Here is a 22,067-nt window from a genome sequence, read left to right as displayed (position 1 = left end):
ACTTCCTAGAGAGAGCACTGTGCCTGGTGGAGACCATTGCAGCCTAGCTAGCAGTAGACTGCTATTAGAGGAGTTGCTTGTATGGGCGTGGAGGAACTCTCTGCCCTCCCTGCTCGCCCTGCCTGCGCAAACTGCCTCACCACTCCTTTCTGATGCGCCACACCCTGTCGCCACACTCCCTAGGGGCAGCTTTTGAATGGCCGAGGAGGGGGCGCTGCTGGCTCCGCCTACGCCTCGTTTGCCTCCCTCACGAGGGCTGCCGGGTCCTGACGGCTCCCTCAAGTGGGCTCGATAGCGGAAAAATTCACCCTGCCTGTCCCGATCGTCCGCTCCGCTGCAGAACATGTCTGCCCTGGAGCCAATTGCCTCGGCAAGTGGCAATCTTAACAATATATATTGTTAAATTAAATATTTATATAATATAATTTATAGAATATAATTTAATACTAAATATTAAATTATATTTTATTTTTATTAAATATTAAATTATATAAAGTTAAATATTGTTAAGTTAAATAAATTAACAATATATAGTTCTTGTGTGGTGATCATAGAATCACAGAGTGGTTTGGGTTGGAAGGAACAATAAAGACTGTCTAATTCCAACCTCCCTGTCATGGGCAGGGACACGTCCCACTAGATCAGGTTGCCCAAAGCCCCCTCCAACCTAGCCTTAAACACTTCCAGGGATGAGGCATCCACAGCTTCTCTGGGCAAGCTGTTTCAGTGCCTTTCCACCCTCAGAGTGAAGAAAGTCTTCCTTATATGTAATCTAAATCTACCCTCTTTTGGTTTAAAACCATTCCCCCTTGTCCTATCTCTACACACTCTGGCAAAGAGTCCCTCTCCAACTACTCTTTTAAGCCCCCTTTATGTGCTGGAAGACCACTATAAGGTCTTTTTATTATAGAATTTTATATAGAATAATTTATGTTATCTAGTTAATCATCATCTAATTAATCTCAGTAATTAGAATTGAACTGCAGTTAGAATATGAATCAAAATTCAAAGCAAACTTAGAATTGAAGTGTGAAATTAAAAAAAAATCAGGCAATGGTTTGGACAATGATTAGAAAAAGCGTATCTAATTTTATCTTAGTAATAGTTCAGCACAAGAGAGAAAGAATATATAATAATAGAAAGGCTTTAAAATGTTGACATAACAAAATGGATAACTAACTTGTTTTCTGCTTAGTATGATCCATATATATTAATCGAATATCCTCCCTCTCTTCCATCCTATGTAATGGACATTGTTGGAATTTGCTTACTAACAAATATGCCAAAAAGTGACAATTTATACTTTACATGTCCACTCTTGAAGGATCATTTTGTTGAGTATAACAGCTATTCTTCTTGATAACATTGATTTTTTAATTTCATTTCTGATGAATTATTAATAATCTGGATCAAGGTGATAGCAAAGGCAATTGATTTCTTCTGCTGAGCATCCTGAAATGTCTGGATTCTTGTTTAATAAGATGTTGCCCTCTAGGTTTTTAGTTTAGTTGGAAGATACTCTATATGTACATATAAAGGCAAATTATCTAGGGCACCTGTTTGTATTTCAGGTTCAAATGCTGCAGTTACAATACTTGTCAATTGTCTTTCAGAGTCTTAGATATCTTTAAAAGGTATTTGTGGAAAGATTAGTAATGAGGTACAGTAAGTTGTCTTCTTGGTATCTTTGGACTAATTATGGCTCATTTTCTTCATCCTTTCAACAGTGTTAATACGTTACTAAATGGTTATTTTAAAGTAACCTTTAAGTGTTCATAAAATACTTAGAAATTTTACAGAAGAGATAGGGACAAATGGTGGTGATCAGCCACAGTCCTTGAGTCTCCTCATGGGAAAATAAGGTAGGTGAAAGTAAAGGAATATTTTTGTGGATACCAGAGCAATGGTTTTACCTCTTTTTCCTTTCTCAGCCTCTTCCAATTTCTCACATTGGAAGAATGATAGCAAAACCCTCCTGCTTTTCACAGATTACAGAGACAAAACTGGTTGGCCCACTCATAGCTGTATAAAGTGGCAAAGGGATTATTTATTTTAAAGAGGAATTTATTTTAAACTTACTGTTTTATTTAAGTTGGGATAAATTGTGTCTATTCTCTCCATTTACGTTAAAGGGACCCTAATGTGTAGCTCATTTATTTAATTTATTAATTAATTTATTTAATGTGTAGCTCATTGATACTGCATGTGTCACATTTAGTCAGATTAGTCAAACCCTTTGCTAACTGCACACATTAGAATATCTGTAGAGATAATTTAATGTAAGAGGATCCATGTTGTCAGGACTAAATTGATGACTCAAACTCATTAAGACAATCATGAATATAAAGTCAGTAGAACAGGTTATTGTCCTGGCACTTCAGAGCTTGATTACTAGTAGAGAAACTGATTTCCAGGAGCACTAGTACAGGCTGCCCAGGATGGTTGTTGAGTTTCCTTCTCTGGATGCCTGTCTAGTTGCCTACCTGCTCTAGGGAACCTGCTTTGGCAGAGAGGTTGACCCAACAATCTCTTGATCCCTTCTAACCCCTACAATTCTGTGATTCTGCAATTCTGTGATAACCAGTCAACTTCAGCAGAGAATGCTTTGAAACTAAGTTGAAAGCATAACTGATTAATTATCTGCAGTACAGATAAGGAAATTCTGAAACTGATTGTTTTATACTGAACAATTTTATAAAATTCAGAGTTTGTTCTTTCTGTCAATTAAAGAATAACACTAATCAGTAAATGAGTGAAAATCCATTTGCACTGCATGGTAGAAACGAAAATGATTTATGAAGTTCATTTACATCCTGTTAACTATATTGTTTTAAATCCAAAATTAAAAAAAAAAATAAATAGAGACTTTTAGTGGCAAAATCAACTTTTGCTGTCTGTCATGAAACAATTAGATTTCTTGTCACACTTAATTATAAACTGAAGATATGATGATTGTGATGAAATGGATTGGTAGTATCTTTCTACTCTTCAGTATTAAAATGCAAAATACTTATTTTTTCTCCTTTTTTTTTTTTTCTTTTTTCTTTTCCCAGTGTCCCAGCAAAACATTTGGAGGCTTTGATTCCACCAAGGACCTTCCTGATGAAGTTATAACATTTGCAAGAAGTCATCCAGCCATGTACAACCCAGTATTCCCTATCAACAATCGTCCAATCATGATCAAAACAGATGTAGATTACCAGTTCACACAGATAGTAGTAGATCGAGTAGACGCAGAAGATGGCCAATATGATGTGATGTTCATTGGCACAGGTGAGTGCCAATCTTGAATCTACACTATGTGTTCTTCCAGACATTACAAAGGCATAGATCAGATAAAATTTCATACTCTGAAAGATAAAACACTGAGTTATGTTCCAGTGATTACCCATGAAAATCTGGGGCAAGATTCAAAACTGTGTGTGGGGAGCCCTTTGTTGTATACGTTTGCTGTTACAGGTTAAGGCCATGGCCTGCATAGCTTAATTCTTTAGGACCTTTGCCAGCTGGAGTAAGATCAAACCACTCTCTTTTCAACTACAGTTATTAGGGAATTTTATTAGAAATATCTTACCTTATTAATTATAATTTAGTATTAAAATGGAGTTTTTGAGGTACCCATTTTGAAGCACATCATAAGAAATATTAACATGAATGAAGCAAGTTTCCAGGTGTGGGAAATGTCTTGTGTGCCTTTCAAGTATTTCAAGTATTGCTTTAAGATGTCCAGTTCTTTAGCCAGAAGAGCACATAATTTTACCTAAGATTCAGATAACTGGCACATAAGACATGTTTTAAGAAGATTCAGATAGAAACATGGCACTTTTCGGAAGTGCTGCAGAATGAAGCAGACTAGGCATTGCATCCAAAGTGGAAATACGCACTTGGGAAAGAGAATTTTCCCAGAAAAGTAATAACAAGAAATAACAATGACCAGAAATTAGCCGATATGCATTTACCTTAGTTCACTAGCTTCAGAAGGCCTATGATGATTAGCAGTTGGTGGATCTGATTCTTTGTCTTTGAAGATTTCGTATTAGTTTTCTGTTGTTTCAGTTATGTTCAACAAAAGCATTTTAAACTTTTGTTAATAATTAGCCATTGACATCATGAATTCAAACCAAAACAACCCCACATCAACCGCTTCTTTTCAGCTTTGGACTGAAAAAAAAATATCTGTCTGGCTCTGTTTTATAACAGTCCAATTTCTGACTTGCCTACAGTTCTGGTTCTCTAGACCTGGGGTCAGATTTCCAGAGCAATAAATTTCAAGGTCTCTTTCATGTTGATGTCTGAAATATATTATGAGGAAAACTGAGAGCTGATGAAACTTTGTGTACAAAACACACTGCATGTGTAGCAATTCAGAACATTTACTTCAGGAAGTGTAGCTTTGCAGAAAAAAAGTCTAGTGCTTTAAAGCTGTGAACTGAGTTATTAGATATCAGTGTTACAATATTTTCTTGCATAAAACACTGAAAAGTAGTTTCATATGATTTTACACAACACATATTTTCCATCACGCACTAAATGGTTTAATGCAATCTACAATTGGCAGTTTTGTACCTTTCAACAAGTCTTCTATGACCTGATTCAGCCCACAAAAATATTAATGACAGTACTCCCCTTGGCTCTGGCAGAAGGAAACAATCCATTCAGCATCTAGGGTAGGATGTAGAACAAACATAATGAGCTGATTTATGTCTACCTCTGGAGGTGGTAGTTATCTCACCAAGATTTGGCATTCAGTCTAAAAAAGATGCCTTGATTTCTGCAAGTGAGAAAGATAAGTATTTCCAGAAAGAGGTTCTTTGTGCTTTCTTCAAGACTTCTATTAGAGTAACACAAACAGTTATGTAGAAGTTCCTGTCTGTTTTCAGGCAGTACAGGAAGACTTGCTTAAACCTGAGACACAACTTTTAGACAGTTATCATTATATATGGTGGTTTTTATCTAAATCAGTCAGGTGAAGTCTCCCTCTGAAGAAGCCTCAATCTCTAGCTTTTACATTTGATTTGGAAATTCAGACACTCAGTTCTCTAAACCATTAATACTCAGCTGTGTGGTGAGTGTTCTGCATCCCATACAGTTTTGTGATGCTATTTGTGCCCCAAAACTGCAAGAAAAATATTGAAAGGTTATTGCTTGCACTTGCCAAAAGAGGTTTCAGCACCAAAAATACAGTTTTGTGAGTGTTAATGCATCTGGAAATACTACCATTGTCAATATATTTGTTCTTTTTCCAGGAGAAGGTTATTCCAGGAGGAGGTCTTATCCCTAATGAGATAAGAATTGGTGTTAAAACACCTGTGCTTGGAGCTGGTGCTTAAAAGATACTCTACAGTGCTCTGAGAAAACTGTCCTTACTGCAGTTTTCAGACAGGCATCTTCCATGCAGGGGCAAAATAAGAAAGGAAGAACTAAGGCCCTGTCTGGCTTGTTGCCACAAAACTGCACTGAGCTGCATTGAGCTGGCTGGTCAAAGTAAAAGAAAGCAAAAACAGATACACAATCAGCACATACTACATCTTCCCCAAGCAAAGAGCAAACTGGGGAGTAGCTTAGGAATCCTAGTCACAGTGCAATTTCCTACCTGATGACCTATGACAAAACCAGAATTAAGCTCTCTGGGACATGACTGGATTTTTCTGTTCAGGTCTGTCCCATCAGATTAGATAAATTTATCTGTATTTTTCCATTGCTGTTGCAGCAATCTGCATTATTCCTTCATGCTGCTGAACTTCAGTATGTCGAGGATTTTTTTTTTCTTTTCTTTCCATTGAATAACTGATGATAATTGAACACAACATAATTAATAGGCATCCAGTGTGGTCACATTTTCCTTTCCTGTGGGTGAAATCTTCAGTCAAACAGTTTCTTTCCCACTGTGATTGCACCAGAGTGTTTCACAGTGGAAAAAAATCATATCGGAATGCTTGAAATTATATCAGGAGAAAAAAAAAAAAAACAAAAAAACACCAGGATTTAAGATACGCACTTAATGCATATCCTGAATGTCTGATGTTTAGGATCATTTGGCACAGTCAAGGTACATCTGTCAGTAAAGCAAATTAATAACAGTAATCTTATCTTACTCAGCAGAGCCTATCGATCCTAAAGGAGAAGCCTGATTCCATTTGTGTGAAATTGTTTGAAACTCTACTCTGTAAAACCTGATCTAGAACTGAGATAAAGCTCCACTTCGGTACCTTTGGCCTGACCAGAGTTTCCATAGTGATTACTTTTGGCCTCAGAGGCTTTCTCTGGCATCAAGTGATAGTAATTGTCGTAAAATTCAGTTAAAACACAGATTTCTTTTTGAAACATTTTGTTGGGAACTCATGTCTACTCAGTGCCCCACTCAGGTTCACAATATCAATTGTGCTGTTTCTTCAAAAATGCCCCTATATTTCTAGAATATGGAATTTGATGGACTGTGACTGAGGACAGACATAGCCCAACACAGAATACAACCATGATAAATTACTGCACTGTACTGTCATAGTTATTAGATCACAGTTCTCTCTTTTACCCATGTATTTTCCTCAAAACCACAGTCATCAAATTATCAAGATAATTAAGGAAATGAACTCAACCATTATATTACAAATATAACTAATGCTAAATTATCTGTTGTTCTGCATTAATTGTTGTAGGTTTTACTTCTTGTTTTAAAGTTCATGTTGCATTTGTTCTGTAGTGTTCTCACTGCTTCTTGAATTAAATGTATTAATTTTGTAGTAGTAACCATAATGAAAACCGCTTCCAAAAACAACTTATCTAATATCTTTTCTAGCTTAATTTGTACATGTAGCTACCTAAATAAAGCTAACTAGATATTAATTTAGAAAGAACTGTTTTCTTTTCTTTTAAAACAAAAACTATGAATTTGTGACTAATGAAAGAAAACAGTGATGCAGATATTTTGTAGGAAAAAAAATATATTTTCTAAACTTTTAAAAATATAAAATTTCATATAAAGAAGTTGAAATACCAGAATTTTCTCACTAGATCATTTGCTTTTAAGATGCTTAACTTAAAAAATAACATTTTCACACTATGAAATATGTTTCAGTTTCACCTGTATTTTTCAGTTTTGAAGTGAGTTGTCATCTTCTTCATTAGAAGTTTCAACATATATATATATATATATATATATAAATTATGTTTTGACTTTTTGTTTTTATAATTTAATGCTTGTTTTAATTATAATTTAATGCTGATCTTTATAGTTCTGTTATTTTGAGAATATTATCCATTTTAATATACCTTGTATTTTCATAAACTATTAATAAATGTCCTTAGGGATGTCGTGTTATTCCTATATTTACATGGTACTACATTTGATTGGTTAAAAAGAAAAGTTGCATCCAGAGTTATTGCCATTTCAGAGTCTGCAGTGATTAAATCATTTTTTTCCCCCTGGTTTCTGGGAATTTCAAGTCTTGGCATTGTGCAGTTTAAAGCCACTTGCAACCCCCCTCCCCTCCCAAGAATGTAAATGGATATAGTGCTAAAATACTGGCACACACCTATTGCTAAAACGGAAGATACAAGTTGATTGCTTTTTACCCCTCACCTAAAATACACAGAGTAATATAGACGCCTTAAGGGGCTTATATATCTTAGGTACTTTGTTTGACACAGGGAAGATCATATGTACTTAAGAGATCTAACAGCTTCATCTATCTAGCAACATTTGTCCAGATGTTTTTATATCCATACTGAGCCTTCTGACAACATCTTCACTTGCATTTTAAGAATGACAAACATCATACTTCAAAATGGACAATAAAACATGGCTGAGTAAATTTACTGCATTTCCTTCCTCAATTAAGTGACTGAAACATCTGTCATTTTATACTGTCATTTAAATAGTATTTCAGTCCTGCTCATTCTTTAATAGTTAAAGTAGTATTTCTCTTCTTGTTGATTTTGTTGAATCTTGATATTAAAAAAAAAAAAAAAAACTACAGAAATTCTTCCTTCCTTCCTTCCTTTTCTTTCTTTCTTTCTTTCTTTCTTTCTTTCTTTCTTTCTTTCTTTCTTTCTTTCTTTCTTTCTTTCTTTCTTTCTTTCTTTCTTTCTTTCTTTCTTTCTTTCTTTCTTAATAGCAGTTAGTATGTGATACAAAAGTACATATAAGAGCCTATGATTACTCTGATACATACAGAAGTAGGCTTCTTAAACACCTGAAAACTTTTTTTTTTTTTTTCCTTTTCAAGATATTGGAACAGTTCTTAAAGTGGTTTCAATTCCTAAGGAGACTTGGCACGAATTAGAGGAAGTCTTGCTGGAAGAAATGACAGTCTTTCGGGTAAGTGCAGCTAAATTTCAAGTGTCAAGTTGTAGATTTCTCTGTGGACAGCTGCAAACTGAACTTCTTGCAATCTAGCCAAGAGATAGCCTGGCATACCCCTCTAATTAGCTTGCCATTTACAAACCCAGACACTAGTCAAAATAAACCTTGGAACTTTCAGTGTTAGCTGGAGGTTAACGATATATAAAAAAAAAAAAAAAAAGTTATTCTAGCCTCTTGTTTTGTGGTTTAAAATGTAAATGAGTATCTATGAATCTGAGAGATATTACATGCTGTACTTAGATAAGTATATGTGGAAGTTTGGCAATAATGCCTGTCTCTTTCATCTCTTTTCTCCCACAATACAAGAATTGTGTAGAAGTCTAAACTCTTATTTAATAGTTAAACACTATTTAGATTATCGCATAACATAACTCTTATGAAAAACATTGAGCTGCGCAGTTTTCTTATTCTTAATAATCTCAGAAACAAAGAAAGTGTTCATGTTTTCAAAAATGACTTGAGACCCTTGTTTTCAGTGTTTGACACACGACACCGTGAACATTCCCTAATTGTTAACACTTTTCATGAAAATGAATCTCTTCTAGTTTTTCTGTCTGGGCCACCTAAAAAAATACAGCATCTTTATAGGCACTCCCACTAGTGGAAGCCAAGAAAACCTTTCAAACACTTTCCAGACAGATCCCAGGGCCGTCTCTATTTTGTACACAACAACAAATCACTTACTTTTTGTCTGTGCTGTTTTACGGCACTATTTAACATTCCACAGACTTTTGAGGGGCTGTTACCTGTACAGGAGCACCAAGTTCATGTGATGGCATGAGGATGATGTGTACATGGTGGGCAAGCCCTTAAAGCCCTTATCACATGGTGTCCCTGCAGATGTTCTGCCAAGGGCAGAACAGAGACCACTATTTTGAGCCCTGAAAAATTGATATCTTTGTTTTTAAGGTCCACTTTTTTTTTTTTTTTAATTCCTGAGGGCTTTTTTTTTTCCTTTTTTTTTTTTTTTTTCTTGCCCCCCTTTTTCTTTTTCTTTCAGCTGAAAATAAAGTAGAAACTATGAGAAGAAAATGAAGCAAGTAATTTGTGGTTCCCAGCTGTCTGTCTTATACATGTAAAAGTCACTACATTAATGCAGGGTAATTTGGCAATTGTTGATAATGTAGAAGTCTCTTCCCCAAATCAAGTAGAAAGTGCCAAGCTAAAGGAGATCAGATAAATATAAAAGTAAAGGAAAGGAAATAAATGGAATGAAAGTTTTCTTTCAAAAAGACTTTACAGAAGTGCTATGGAAAATGGCAAATTCAAATTTAGTATTTTATTTTATTTATGTATTTATTCGTTGCACAAAGAGATTTTGGTGTTCAGATTTACTTGAAAGCTCATTTATCTCCTTTGGCATACATTTAAGACTTAAAGAGGGCATTAACATACTGCAGTGTAATAAGCAGAATTTGTGTGCATAGGATCAAATATCTTTCAATATATTTTGTAATACATTTTCAATAGATTCTAAGTATACCTTAAGTGCATCAAAAAGAATGGATTTTGTTGCTTAAACAGCAATGTCCTGAGTACAATGCTTTTCATTTATAATTCCACCAATCTGAACGACTTCCATATCTTTTACATTGATAACAAATGTCTCTTTTAACCCCATTTGTGCAATATTTCTCTGAACAGCTGAGCAAACAAACCAATGAGTTCAATTTTCATTCAAATGTTATACTTAATTGATGCTTTTTAATATAAGGTATATTAACCCATTTGGTAATGCAGGTCCACATGCTTAACATCCACTGAACCATACCAAATTCTCTCAGGATAAGCAAGTTGAAAGCTACATAAGTGTGAAAGCTTAATAAGTACTTTATTATTTTACATAACCAAAACCATGATGCATGAGATCATTAGTAAATTTTCAGATGGAATGAAGTGCATACAGAACTGACTTGCAGACTTCATAACAAATTGATGCCATTTTTACTCTCTGGAGAAAATCCATTCAAGCAGCTGGGCCTAAAACATATAAATAATATACCTTTAATCAGATCTAAATATACTTTCTCTATTAAATATTTGCTACAGTCTGTTATATAAGAAAGTAGATAGTGGTCTGATACAGATAAATGTAATTAAGAGTAGATACAGCCAAGAGAGGAATAACTCTCCTAGTGACCCATTTGGTTGATTAAATAATGGATATGCCAGCATGGGAAACAAACAAACAAACAATAAACAAAACTTCTTGAATGTTTTCATTCTGAATTCTGTAAATATGAAGAACTTTTTTTTTTGATTCATGTGAATAGTGCAGCGCAGTCAACAAGATTATGCTTGTGATTATAGTTTGTTTTTACAAGAAAAGATTTTGCAGATTTTTTTTTCACATTTATATGGTTAAAAAGTATTATTTATTTCAGTGTTATAATCTTAAATATGTAGTATCTATATATTTTGTTTTAGACATTATTTTTATATTTTCTAGGAGGTTACTTAAATGCAGCTTTAATATTAAAAGATTAATTTAATTTCAAAATGTGAAACTAGTAACAAAGTAATCACTTTGAAATGGTAACAATGATGTAAAACTATATGTCTACAATAAACATAACGTGAGAGATATGTACACACATTCTAATTCACTTATAACTCGAAAATAATCCACTGCAAAAGACAGCAAGAAGGACCATTACTAAAGAATGTCTAGTTTAATTTCAGGTTTTCTAACTTAGTCAAATAGTGTTCTACCAGAACTTCTGTATTTATAGAGCTCATTTTATATTTTAACTCTTTCCCCCCTCCCCAGGAACCCACTGTTATTTCAGCAATGAAGATTTCCACAAAACAGGTACTATATGCACAAACTTTAAATCACTTTTAAATATTTATTGTCCTCTGTCTTTTAGAGACAGTAACTTGGCAGTCAGTAGGGGTATATTAATTACAGCAGCAGCACCCCATGCCTTTACATAAACATCAGTAGTTTCTCAGGAAAATGTGACATGCAAAGGTGAAAGGAAAATCCTAGTTTGTGGTACTTACTGGTAAGGTGGAAACTAAACACAAACTAACCAGCTGGAGGATCTCAAGAAAAAATTCCACATATTAAATCTCATGACAGAGAAACTGTTCTAAAGGAGTGACCAAACTTGTTCCCTTGCTTTAATGGAACCAGTTCTACTCTGTAGCGTTGGTAGCAAATTCTACCAAAGCCAATGTTATAAATGGAAATTCAATTCACATGACAGAGATCCCTGGCTCTAGTTAGGCATGGAAGTAATGTTGGAAGAAAGTATCACCAGAAGAGATTATTACCAGAACCACTTCTGATCCCAGCAGAAAAGAGGTAGTGGAATATGAAGAAGCCCTAGGATGAACAAAGTGCAGAATGGTCTCTGTGAAGAGACACAAAATAAGTAAAGACTTTTCAGTCTCTAAAATGGTGTAGTTTACAAACAGGCAGGGATGTGATGCTAAGGACAATACAGCATGGTAAAATCATGAATTGCATGGTGTTCCTTTCCCTCAGAGGCTAATCAGACAGCTCTGTAAAATACGCAAAAGAAGATACCTTTTGACACAACACACTCTCTCAAAATGACCATGGCACACAATTTTGCAAATCCTTTGGTGGATGCAAAAAGGAATTAGAACCACTGATGGGAGAATGTACCAAGGAGCAGTAAGGATAACAATGTTGTTTCTGCATCAGAAAGCCCTTAAGATACTGATCATTGCAGACTGTGAGAGTCTACCGGGGCTACTTAGTCTATTTAAAATAGATATGCATTGCTTCAGTTCAAAATAAATAAGTATGTAAATTAAATGTTGTGCAAATACCAGTGACTTGTTCACACTCATTAATTTTTCCATGAATGTCATTCTCAGTAAAAAGGAGATTTGGTATTACTTGCAGGTTTATGTGCACTGAAAGATGTATGTATTCTAAATAAGATTTAGTTAATTTAATTCTCTGTTCACTATTAAACAGAAGTTGAATTCACTGTATGTAGGAAAGTTGTCTGAAAGCATTCGTGTATTTGACAGAAAACATTTTGTTTGGGGCCACTTTTCTGACATAGTTTATCACCTAAAACAACAAAAATGGCAGGACACACACACACAAAAAAAGTGCCATTGAATACTGAGATATTTAAAAACAAACCTGTCAAGTTGTATATGTGTTCACTTCATACCAAAATGTTCTGCTTTGGATTATTTTTATAAGTACATTCCCTTAAAGCAGCCAATCATATTTGATAATGAGACATATATTTTAGTACAATCTCTTCTTCAAAGCGTCTTTAGTTATTCAGGAGAGATTATGATTTTCCCTGGGTCTTTTGAAAACAAATGTACACTACTAAAATTGTTTAAAGCTAAAAAAGAACATAAAACACAAGTTAATCAGGCACAGTTAAGCTCATGAAAAATCAACGAGCCTCAGGATAAAATGACAGAATTATGATACAGTATGACAAGCTTTTGGCAATGTGTCTCTGTATCAAATAAGTATTTGGCAACATGTTTCCATTTTATATTTAGGTTTTCAAAATACTGTAGTTTTACAGTTCAAACACGTACTCGTGTTCTGATAATCACAGTGTTTTTCATATAAACAGCACTATAACTTCATGCAGTGTAGAAAGCAGAAGCATGAAATGCAAACAGTAAAAACAGCAGGTCCTATTGAATACATTTAAGGACATCACTTTATTTTATTTTCATCACTACAATTCTTTTATCTTAACTATAAAAGCATGGTACATGGTACCTCATTTTTAAAATTCTTCCTAAGTTCTTCTATTTGACATTCAATTTTTAAAATTATTATAAGTATTTTTCTTTTTTAATTGCAAATGCAAAATTCTCAGCTATCTCTTCCTCCAAATGCTAGGGAAAGATTTTGGGAAGCACAATACAGCAGAGAAATCATTGGATTGCTTAAAATGTTAGTCTAGTCTTCCCAGCTTCTCTGGAGTAATGATACTTACGCAAGGATTTTTAGAGGAATTATTATTATTATTATTATTATTATTTCTCTCTAGTTTGATCTGTTAATCAGATGATTAATTAAATTAAAAACCACTTGGGAGACACTTTTTGCCCAAGAAGTAGTTTGTCTGTGTATGGCAAAAGAAAGTCAGACCATTGATGCAAAACATTCTATTACTACTTTCTGAATTTCTTACTGCCTGGATTTATATATTATTAGTGTCCAGAATAATGATCACCAGCTGGAGTCTAAAAATATGATCAGAAGAGCAGCAAACAGATCAGCAGCCTTCAGGCTGTGTGGCACCTAAAACACATGCTATAGTTCAGTGACTGAACTTTATGAACTTACTTACAAGGAATAGAGATTTTAAGTAACCCTATTCTGGCCTCTTTTTTTTTTTTTTTTTTCTTTTTTTTCTTCTGTGTTTCTGGTAATTCTCTAATTCTAAAGACATTTATTAGAAATTAGAGAGGTCTTTTTTACAAAATGAAATTGGTTACAGGGGTGTGTAAGAAACCATTACACCATACTTCTTTATTTTCCCATATGCATTCTCTGGGTTCATTTTTATATTGGCTACACACATTGCTACACACACACATACACACACAGACATATATATGAATGCCTCAATTACATAGGACCCAGATCAATACCATCTGGACATTTAAGATACTTAAGTGAAGCTCTAATTTGACCTATGCTGCCTCTATAATCAGTAAAGAGAAAAGGCATCCCCCGAGAAATGATTAGGTCACCTATGATTTGAATTGCTGCTCTTTTTACTGCAGAATGTACCCCTAAGCTGGGAACTTCATTAAGTGACTTAAGTTAAAGAAAATCAGCCCTTCATGTCTGTTGCCTGTCATCTGCTGCTCAAGGATACACTAGCTGGGGACTGCTACGTACAATGAAGGCTTTGTGGAGAGATATGAGTGGTCAGAGATTGTTGCCCAGAAGAGCGTGGCTTTACAGCCCAGCTACGGTACTATAATGGATGGAAGCAGCTGCTTAAATAGGGCTTAGTTTTCAATTTATTGGTGAATTTTCTTTTGGATATTTCTCCTTGACATATTTTCCTTGAAAAACTACTGATGTTTACATGAAGGCAAGGGATGTTTCTGTTATAGTTCATATGTCTGTAAAAACTGCCAAACTGCTGTCTCTCTCAAATAATTTAACACCTTCTTTGAACGCTTTCAGTTTTCTGTCTCCTGGTATCCAGTGCTCATCATTTACAATAAATAGGTAATCTCAGCCACCTTCCATCCCTGAATTTCCTGGAATTGGTACCTCTGGGACATCCCAATGCAGGAGATAAAGAATTTTGATATTTCTTGAAAACCTATTTTTTCATACCAGATATATTTTCTAAGACAGAAAAAATGAATACGAATATGCATTTTCTTGGTGGGATTTGTTGGAGTGACTCAAAAGAGAAGTGTTAATTGCTCCATCATGGGTGCTGGACAGCTTTTGATAGAAAAGTGTCAGTGTTTTCAAAACAGAAGGATTACACCATGCTATTTTTATATATCCATTTATTTTGTTTTATCCTAGTTTAGTATCTCAGAATTAAGTGTATTTGCTTACTACACTCATACTTGTTTGCTTTGTGAATTAGTGTTAAGCTGAAATATGTCTGGACTTTCATATGGGTTTAGTAGTTGTTTCCTCATGCCTCTCTTGGGACCAGCCTCCCAAATGGACCACCTGAATTTGATATCAAAGAGCAAACTGAGAGAGACAAGATTTTCTATTGTGACACGCTACAAATGGTACCTCATTTTGTTTGCGTCACTTTTTTCTTTTGCAGCTCCTCTCTACCTTTGAACTCCATCTTTCATTCAACATTGTTTTTTATCCAAATATAAGTATGCCATCTTCCCTCATTAAATATATGTTTTAATGAAAATGTGTGACCTGCAGAAAAGAGTATGAAAAATCAGAATTACTAGCATGCAAAGAAGTGCATGCATGGCAGAACTTCCAAGATGAAATATATCAGCATCTGTCTAAAATAATTTACTTTAGAAGTCCCCCTGCACATACACAAATCTAAGTCTTATATAGGAAATGGAAGTGAAAGCTGCTTATTTATTTATTTATTTATTTTTTAAAATGAAAACCACAGTAATATTTTTCATTGTTTTCTGTCACTGATTGTAGCACTATCCAGTAAGGGGATCTGAATACAAGGAAAGAAAAGAAAAAAATACAATATTATTTTTTCTTCTTAGAGAAGCCACTGAGAGTTTCCTTTAAAAAATCAGTCATTCCTATTTGATATTTTAACCAGAGGACAATTCTCATTCCTTTAGTGTATAACAGGATCTCAATCCTTTATTGCATTTGTTGTTTTACAGTAAATATTTTAGGCTTTCCTAGCAAAAAAAAACTTGGTAATTTGCAACTTTATTTATTTATTTGTTTGTTTAATTATTTATATTTTTGTTACAGCAACAGCTCTACATTGGCTCTGCCACTGGAGTTTCACAGCTTCCTTTACACCGCTGTGATGTGTATGGAAAAGCATGTGCTGAGTGTTGCCTTGCGAGAGACCCTTACTGTGCCTGGGATGGTTCATCCTGCTCACGTTACTTCCCCACTGCTAAGAGGTAGGGACAGTTTCAGATATCTGCATGGTTTGCTATTTGTTTTAACTGATGATCTCAATATGACCAAAGGGCTATGGAGATTTTTCATGGCATGGTTAAGTGGAGTCTTTTCTATTCCAAAGAAAACATAATTGTGGGAGCTATGAGCAATATGAAGTCTTGGCTGATTTAAAGTGAACACTGCTACTTCTTTGGTTGGCTTAAAAACTGTTGTAAAAAAAAAAGCCAAAACATTCAGAGAAGTATTGTTTCAGAAATGTATTTGTAACTTTCTATTCAGTAATAAACAGGAAATAAATTGATTTTCTGTAACATTAGGAGGGGTGTTGATATAAAATAATAACAATAAGAAAAAACACTACTCAAACAACTAAATAATCCTACATTTTCATACATTGTAATTCAAAGCAAATTTTTCTAATTTATTTTGAACAGTAATGGAAAGTTATTATTTAGTGATATATAACATTATTACTATTCTAAAGTATAATTTATATATTGACGTATGTCTAAATGCTCCCAGATCGAAACAACTGTTATTTTATTTTCACTCTGCACTGATGTTGAAGGCTTTGCAATGTAAAGGTTAAGGGAAAACAGACTCTGTAAGTAAAAAACAGCATTTTCATAAGAATTTACAAGTCTTAGCTGCCTATTCTGAAGATTTAAAATCATATTTTCTTTGCTTTCCTTTGTTTCTAGAACTCTTTCTTTTAAAGCATATAGTTACTGAACTGCTGTTAGTTACTGAAGTAGAAATTAGGAATAACTGAATTGATAACCACTTGCAAATAAGAACAGACACTGGCGTAGTGTTGAGATTCCCATGATAAATTGGATAATCCAAAGATGAAAACATGTTAACATTAAGAAACAAGGAGTACAAGGATTTATACATGTAAGGACCCTTTATATATATCTTGAAATTAATGTTAACATATACTTAGTTAGGATTTTCAAGATTCAAAATTCCAGTTTTGAATTGGTTGTTTTAGGAGATGAAATGTAGTACGGGGTGGGAAGTAACACTTGTGTCACAGACTTTTCAGATGGAGGATTAAAGTTCCAAGGTTTGCATTACAATGCATCCTAAACAACTACTGATGATAAAAGAAAAAGCTGCTTATGGAATGAATATCAGGTTCTATTTTTGCACCAGGAAGCGGAATTAATCTGAGACTTTTTTTTTCCCCTGAAATTCTTTAGAAAATAATTAAAAAGGAGAGACAGAACCCATCCAAAATGAAGAGCTGGTCAAGTTTTCTCTGCTGCATGGGATAATTTCAAATCTGTGTTGGGAACACAGCATTAATAGGAAGAGAAGTAGGAAAGCAAGGAGAGGGACCAGCGAGGTTTTCAAAGGGAGTCTGAAAGATTGAATCGATCTGAAAGTTTTAAGGGTTAGAAATCAGTGTGGTTGAGTACTGCTTCTGAATCGAAGGAGATTTTAGTAAGGTCTAACCACTGGATAATCCTTCTCTGCTACCTCTCAACTATTTTCTGTCCCTGAAACTCATGCTTTCTCTGCATTCATGCTTTCTCTGCATAAAATATTTATTTTTACTCCCTGCCCACTCAAGACTCACAAATCACCTAATCATATAATTCATCTGCTTGCATAGAGAGAAAAAATAGGGCTTTTAATTTGTTCCTTATCCATCTCTTCAATTTATTCTCTTAAATGGCAAACTGAGCTCGCCTTTGCCATCAAGGGTAAAAGGAAAGACAGCTCTTCTTACTGGGATTAAGGGGTGAGGTTAATGAGCTACACTTGTCTGCATAGCTATAGAAAAGCCTTGGGTTGCAAAACTTGTGTTTCTTGAGCTAGCTTAAAAAGTAAGTTCTGGGAAACTGAGGTCCTGACAGGAGAAGCAGCTGTTCCATGAAACCTTTCTCCCCTGGGAGCAGCAGCAACAGTAGAATAAAATGTCTATTGAAGGGGAGGATCAGCTATTTATCTGGTACCTGCTGTACCCACTGCCCCAAGCCAGCTTTGAATGCATCTGTGACAAAATCAGCATCATGGAAAACAACTTAAATGTTAACATTTTCCAAATAATGAATGTCTGCAATTTTAGGCTCCAGAAATACTGTGAGAGTCCTGAGGCATTTGCACAGATGCTTTTCAAATAGAGCTTTTTTTTTTCTTCTTCTTTTTCCTTTTTTTTAAAAAGAAACTTTTACAAGCCATGATTTTAATTTACTTCTCTTTCTTTGTGTATTTAAGAAGTTTAAATGACAGTTCAGAGCTCCTGTATTGTGACCACTTAACTCTGCCCCATGTAGATGTATTCTGGTTCATATTTCATAAATCATCATGTTGATACAATGCTGATATGTGCGACATTTTCCTGAGATTCTAACTAAACATCACATCCAAATTCCATTGACAGTAATATGAATCTTTCCACAGGCTTTTTCCTACAAATAGTACCCTATAAATATACTGCCTTTCAAAATTTAGGATGGAATAATGTAATTGTATGGTTCCTTATGTCTTGGGGATATTTTTATTTATTGGTAAACAGCACTATAAAGAAGGTATCTGAAATTAGGGTCAGTATATTTTTGAATCTTATATCAATCAACAAAAAAATCATTCTTATTAAAGCATGCTTAGATCTCCTGATTCACTAGGAACATTTTTTGCGTTTTTTATTTCCATTATCTCCATTTTTCAAAATTTGTTGCCATACTTCATATACATAATTTATGTTTTAACGTTTCAGTAGTTTTTAGCTGAAATTAAACAAATAAACAAACAAAACAACAACAACAATAAAACACGTAAAGTCTTTCAGCCAAGAGGAGTCAGCTGCTCGGTTGATGGTGCTTCTGTGAAAACAATTAGTATGTGCTGATGCTGGGCTCTTAGAGACTGCAAATAGGGTTAGTGAACTGAAGAGTTCTCTGTACTGCACAACAATGACTTTTTAAAAATGTGGGCTGTTGCCACAAGGGAGTGACCAACAGTGCTTTTTACAAGGCTACTTGACTTTTGCATATCCGTTGCTGGATGCTATAATCTGAAATCACAGCATTGTTCAGCAGCTTAATCCTCTTTGTTCTCCTCTAATTTTGCAAGCCCTCAGGCTTTCTCTGGTTCCTAAAGTAAAATACTCACACTTGAAACACGTCTTTGTTTGCCTTGTTCTTCTTTCTTTTTTAATATGAAACCCTTTTCTGTGGCTCAGTTGAATTTTCTGTCACAGCTATTTAAATAAAAATAGGAGCAGACAAAGAGAGAACAAATGCAAAAACAAAAAATATATTTAAAAGCTTTATTCTGTGACATAGAGTATTTTTAGCACAGTGATTTTAGATCAGTTTGTTTTCCAAAATCGCTAGTGGAGATCAAAGAGGGAAAGACTTCAGAATCATTTCCAAATCTTCCTGTGCAAGTGTTTTATTCAGTTACTCTAAAGACAAAGCTATGTGCAATACATACATTAAATGTTTTACACATACATTAGTCTGCAGTGGCTGAGATCATCTACTTAATTTAACTTAGATTTTGTAGAAAATACAACACTTTGACACTCTTTAAAAGCCATTCATTCTAATATGTCATTTTAACTAAAAGGTGCCATGTTACTTACAGTATTCTGTGTTTGCAGAAAAGCTATGTTTTCTTTATGTTTTTGGTGTATGCTCAACTTTACTGTTTATGCTTTGATACCTTATAACAGTCTCGGTATCTATGAATCAAGTCATGAATTTGTCTCTGATTAATATTACCTAAAAAGTTAAAATATACTTCATAGACTCAGTACAAGAGGCATGATCCTGAAGACTTTGTTGGTAAGTGTAGAGGCTGATGAATTGTGATAATGCATAGAATATAATAATAAGCTGACTTCCTTCATCATGTTGATTAGATGCACTTGTGACTTACGTAATTTTATGTATATGCTCCATTTGTTGACAAAAGTGAATGCTGACCATTGAGGTCGCTAATAATTTTCAAATATAATACTTACAGACGTACTAGACGACAAGACATCCGAAATGGAGACCCTCTTACCCACTGCTCAGATCTGCAACATCATGGTGAGTTATGGGAATGGCTAAATTACAACAAATCTGTATGAACTTACAGACTCTGCACTGCATGAGTAGAATAGGAAGCACGTGAATGGTTTGTTGGAGAAATTGTCTTGAACATTTTGTACAGACGAACATAATGTATCATTGTCTCATTTTATTACAGCAGCCTGGATCAGACACTAAAGATAATTATTTCTTTATTCCTAAGCTAACAGTTTTAATTATTATTATTCTTTTTTTTTTTCTGATTCACTTACCTTATATCATACTATCACACTAGGTTCATTATGTCAGAAGAGAATAATACCACCTTCAAAACAGAAAGAAGTACATACTTGTTAGTTCATGTAGTTTGAATGTGATGATAAACAAGCATATAATTAGCCACCTTTGCTAAATGTGGAATGGCCTTTGTTGTAGGTGACACCCTAACAGCTCTTACCATCAGAATGTTCCATGTAGTAGGCCTGTACTGTGTGCTTTCAGTATGCTTTCCGTTTTCCTTGACATCTTTTACTTTTGTTGTTTTATTTTCACATACTGTATTGACCAGATCTTCCATTATTGAATTGCTGGGCTCATGAACCTCACAGTTACTAATTTGTTGCCAAACTCTTCAAAAGATCTTCACTCAGAAAATGAAAAATGTACTTTTTGCCCTACATGAAGAGAACACTTAGGCAACAGTTCCCTCTGCTGGAAAATAAAATAAAATAAAATAAAATTACTTGTGTTTGTGTTATATCTGTAATAACAGTTAAACTATTGGACAGATTTCTGGGATAAATAAAGTAGAGGTGGCTGAACATGGAGATACCTCAAAACCCTTATGTCCATACAGTTCTTATAATAGCAACAATGACTAATAATCCATACATGTACTCTTGTGTCAGCTGCAATTCACTACTACCATCTACCAGTAACAATTTTCTCTATCTTCCTTTTTAATTATTAGCTATTTAATCATAGTTAGGATTACTGTAGCTTTTCTTTTTGCTTCATTAGTTTCAGACTCAGGCCAAGCTACTCAGAATAAAAGGCTTGGGAAAATTCATGAATGAGCTATGATCAATATACAATTGTCACATTTTTATAACTCATGAATGCACAATTAGATTAATTTGAATTTGACAATTTGGACTAGTAGAAAGTTCACAATTTTTCTCTTAAATTATATCTAGTAATAGACATCAGATAGCAGATGAGACAACTGGCTATTGGGGCTGAGATGACATTTTGGTTCCCCAATATGAAATTACATCAGGCACTACATGTGGATTTTATTCCTGAAAGCAGCATGTCGTAGACATTACCTTCACCTTTTTTAGTTTTTCCGTCTTTAAACTATTCATGGTGAGCTATCTACCACAGGTCCATTTTATTTTTAACCTTCTCTTCCCATTGCTAACTGTAATTTATACAACTTCAGGTCTGTTCCCTATCTTCATAGACCAGGAAAGTAATTAAAAACACTTTTTTTTTTTTTTTTAACCTTCCCCTGGAAAACATACTTGTCTGAAAATATAGTTTCTGTACAAAGAAAAGAGATTAATCTTGCGCAGTTTTTTTTATGACAAAAATCATGTGAACTCAAGGTCAGGAAAAAGCTATTATATACTACTCTTGACCACAAAGAGTTTTAATACAGCTTTGTCAAAATAGGTAAAGCAGTGAAGTATGAGGCAAGATATCACTTGAAAATGATTTCACCACCTAGTGGTGAAATGAAGATGGACTGACTGGAAGAAACTAACTTACAAAGTTAGTTGTGAATCTGTAAAATTTTCCTAGATTATTACATATGGAAAAGTGCATCATGCAGTATACAGACAGCTACATGGTCCATGAACTTTGCCAATTTATGTTATTTTTTTTCTTTGGCTCTGACCAGTAGTTTCGTGGACGACACAAGTAGAATTGGGAATTTTTATAGCCAAGAATGAGCTCCAGCAATCATTTACTACATTTCTACACATTTCTCTACAGGAACAAAACAAACAAACAAACAAACAAAAAATGGTCTCTTAGTATACAAGTCACTTTTAAAGACATTGTGGAAATTTACGTAAATATCAGT

General features: G+C 34.3%; 1 protein-coding gene across 3 annotated transcripts in view; it reads left to right on the top strand.

Annotated features, from left to right (window-relative positions):
• The window catches only part of SEMA3A (semaphorin 3A), a 339,984-nt gene that overhangs the window by 308,687 nt on the left and 9,230 nt on the right, over positions 1-22,067 (top strand). For all 3 annotated transcript variants that reach the window (XM_068669962.1, XM_068669961.1, XM_068669960.1), the window contains 5 exons: positions 3,054-3,273; positions 8,226-8,317; positions 11,133-11,174; positions 15,786-15,943; positions 19,926-19,993. In XM_068669962.1, coding sequence (XP_068526063.1) covers positions 3,054-3,273; positions 8,226-8,317; positions 11,133-11,174; positions 15,786-15,943; positions 19,926-19,993 — 580 coding nt within the window. The remainder of the gene's footprint in view (positions 1-3,053; positions 3,274-8,225; positions 8,318-11,132; positions 11,175-15,785; positions 15,944-19,925; positions 19,994-22,067) is intronic.

This window comes from Anas acuta, chromosome 1, assembly GCF_963932015.1.
Source record: "Anas acuta chromosome 1, bAnaAcu1.1, whole genome shotgun sequence".
Classification (NCBI taxonomy): Eukaryota; Metazoa; Chordata; class Aves; order Anseriformes; family Anatidae; genus Anas; species Anas acuta.
The sequence above is the reverse complement of the archived record's forward strand: the minus strand, read 5'-3'. Positions and strand labels throughout refer to the sequence as shown.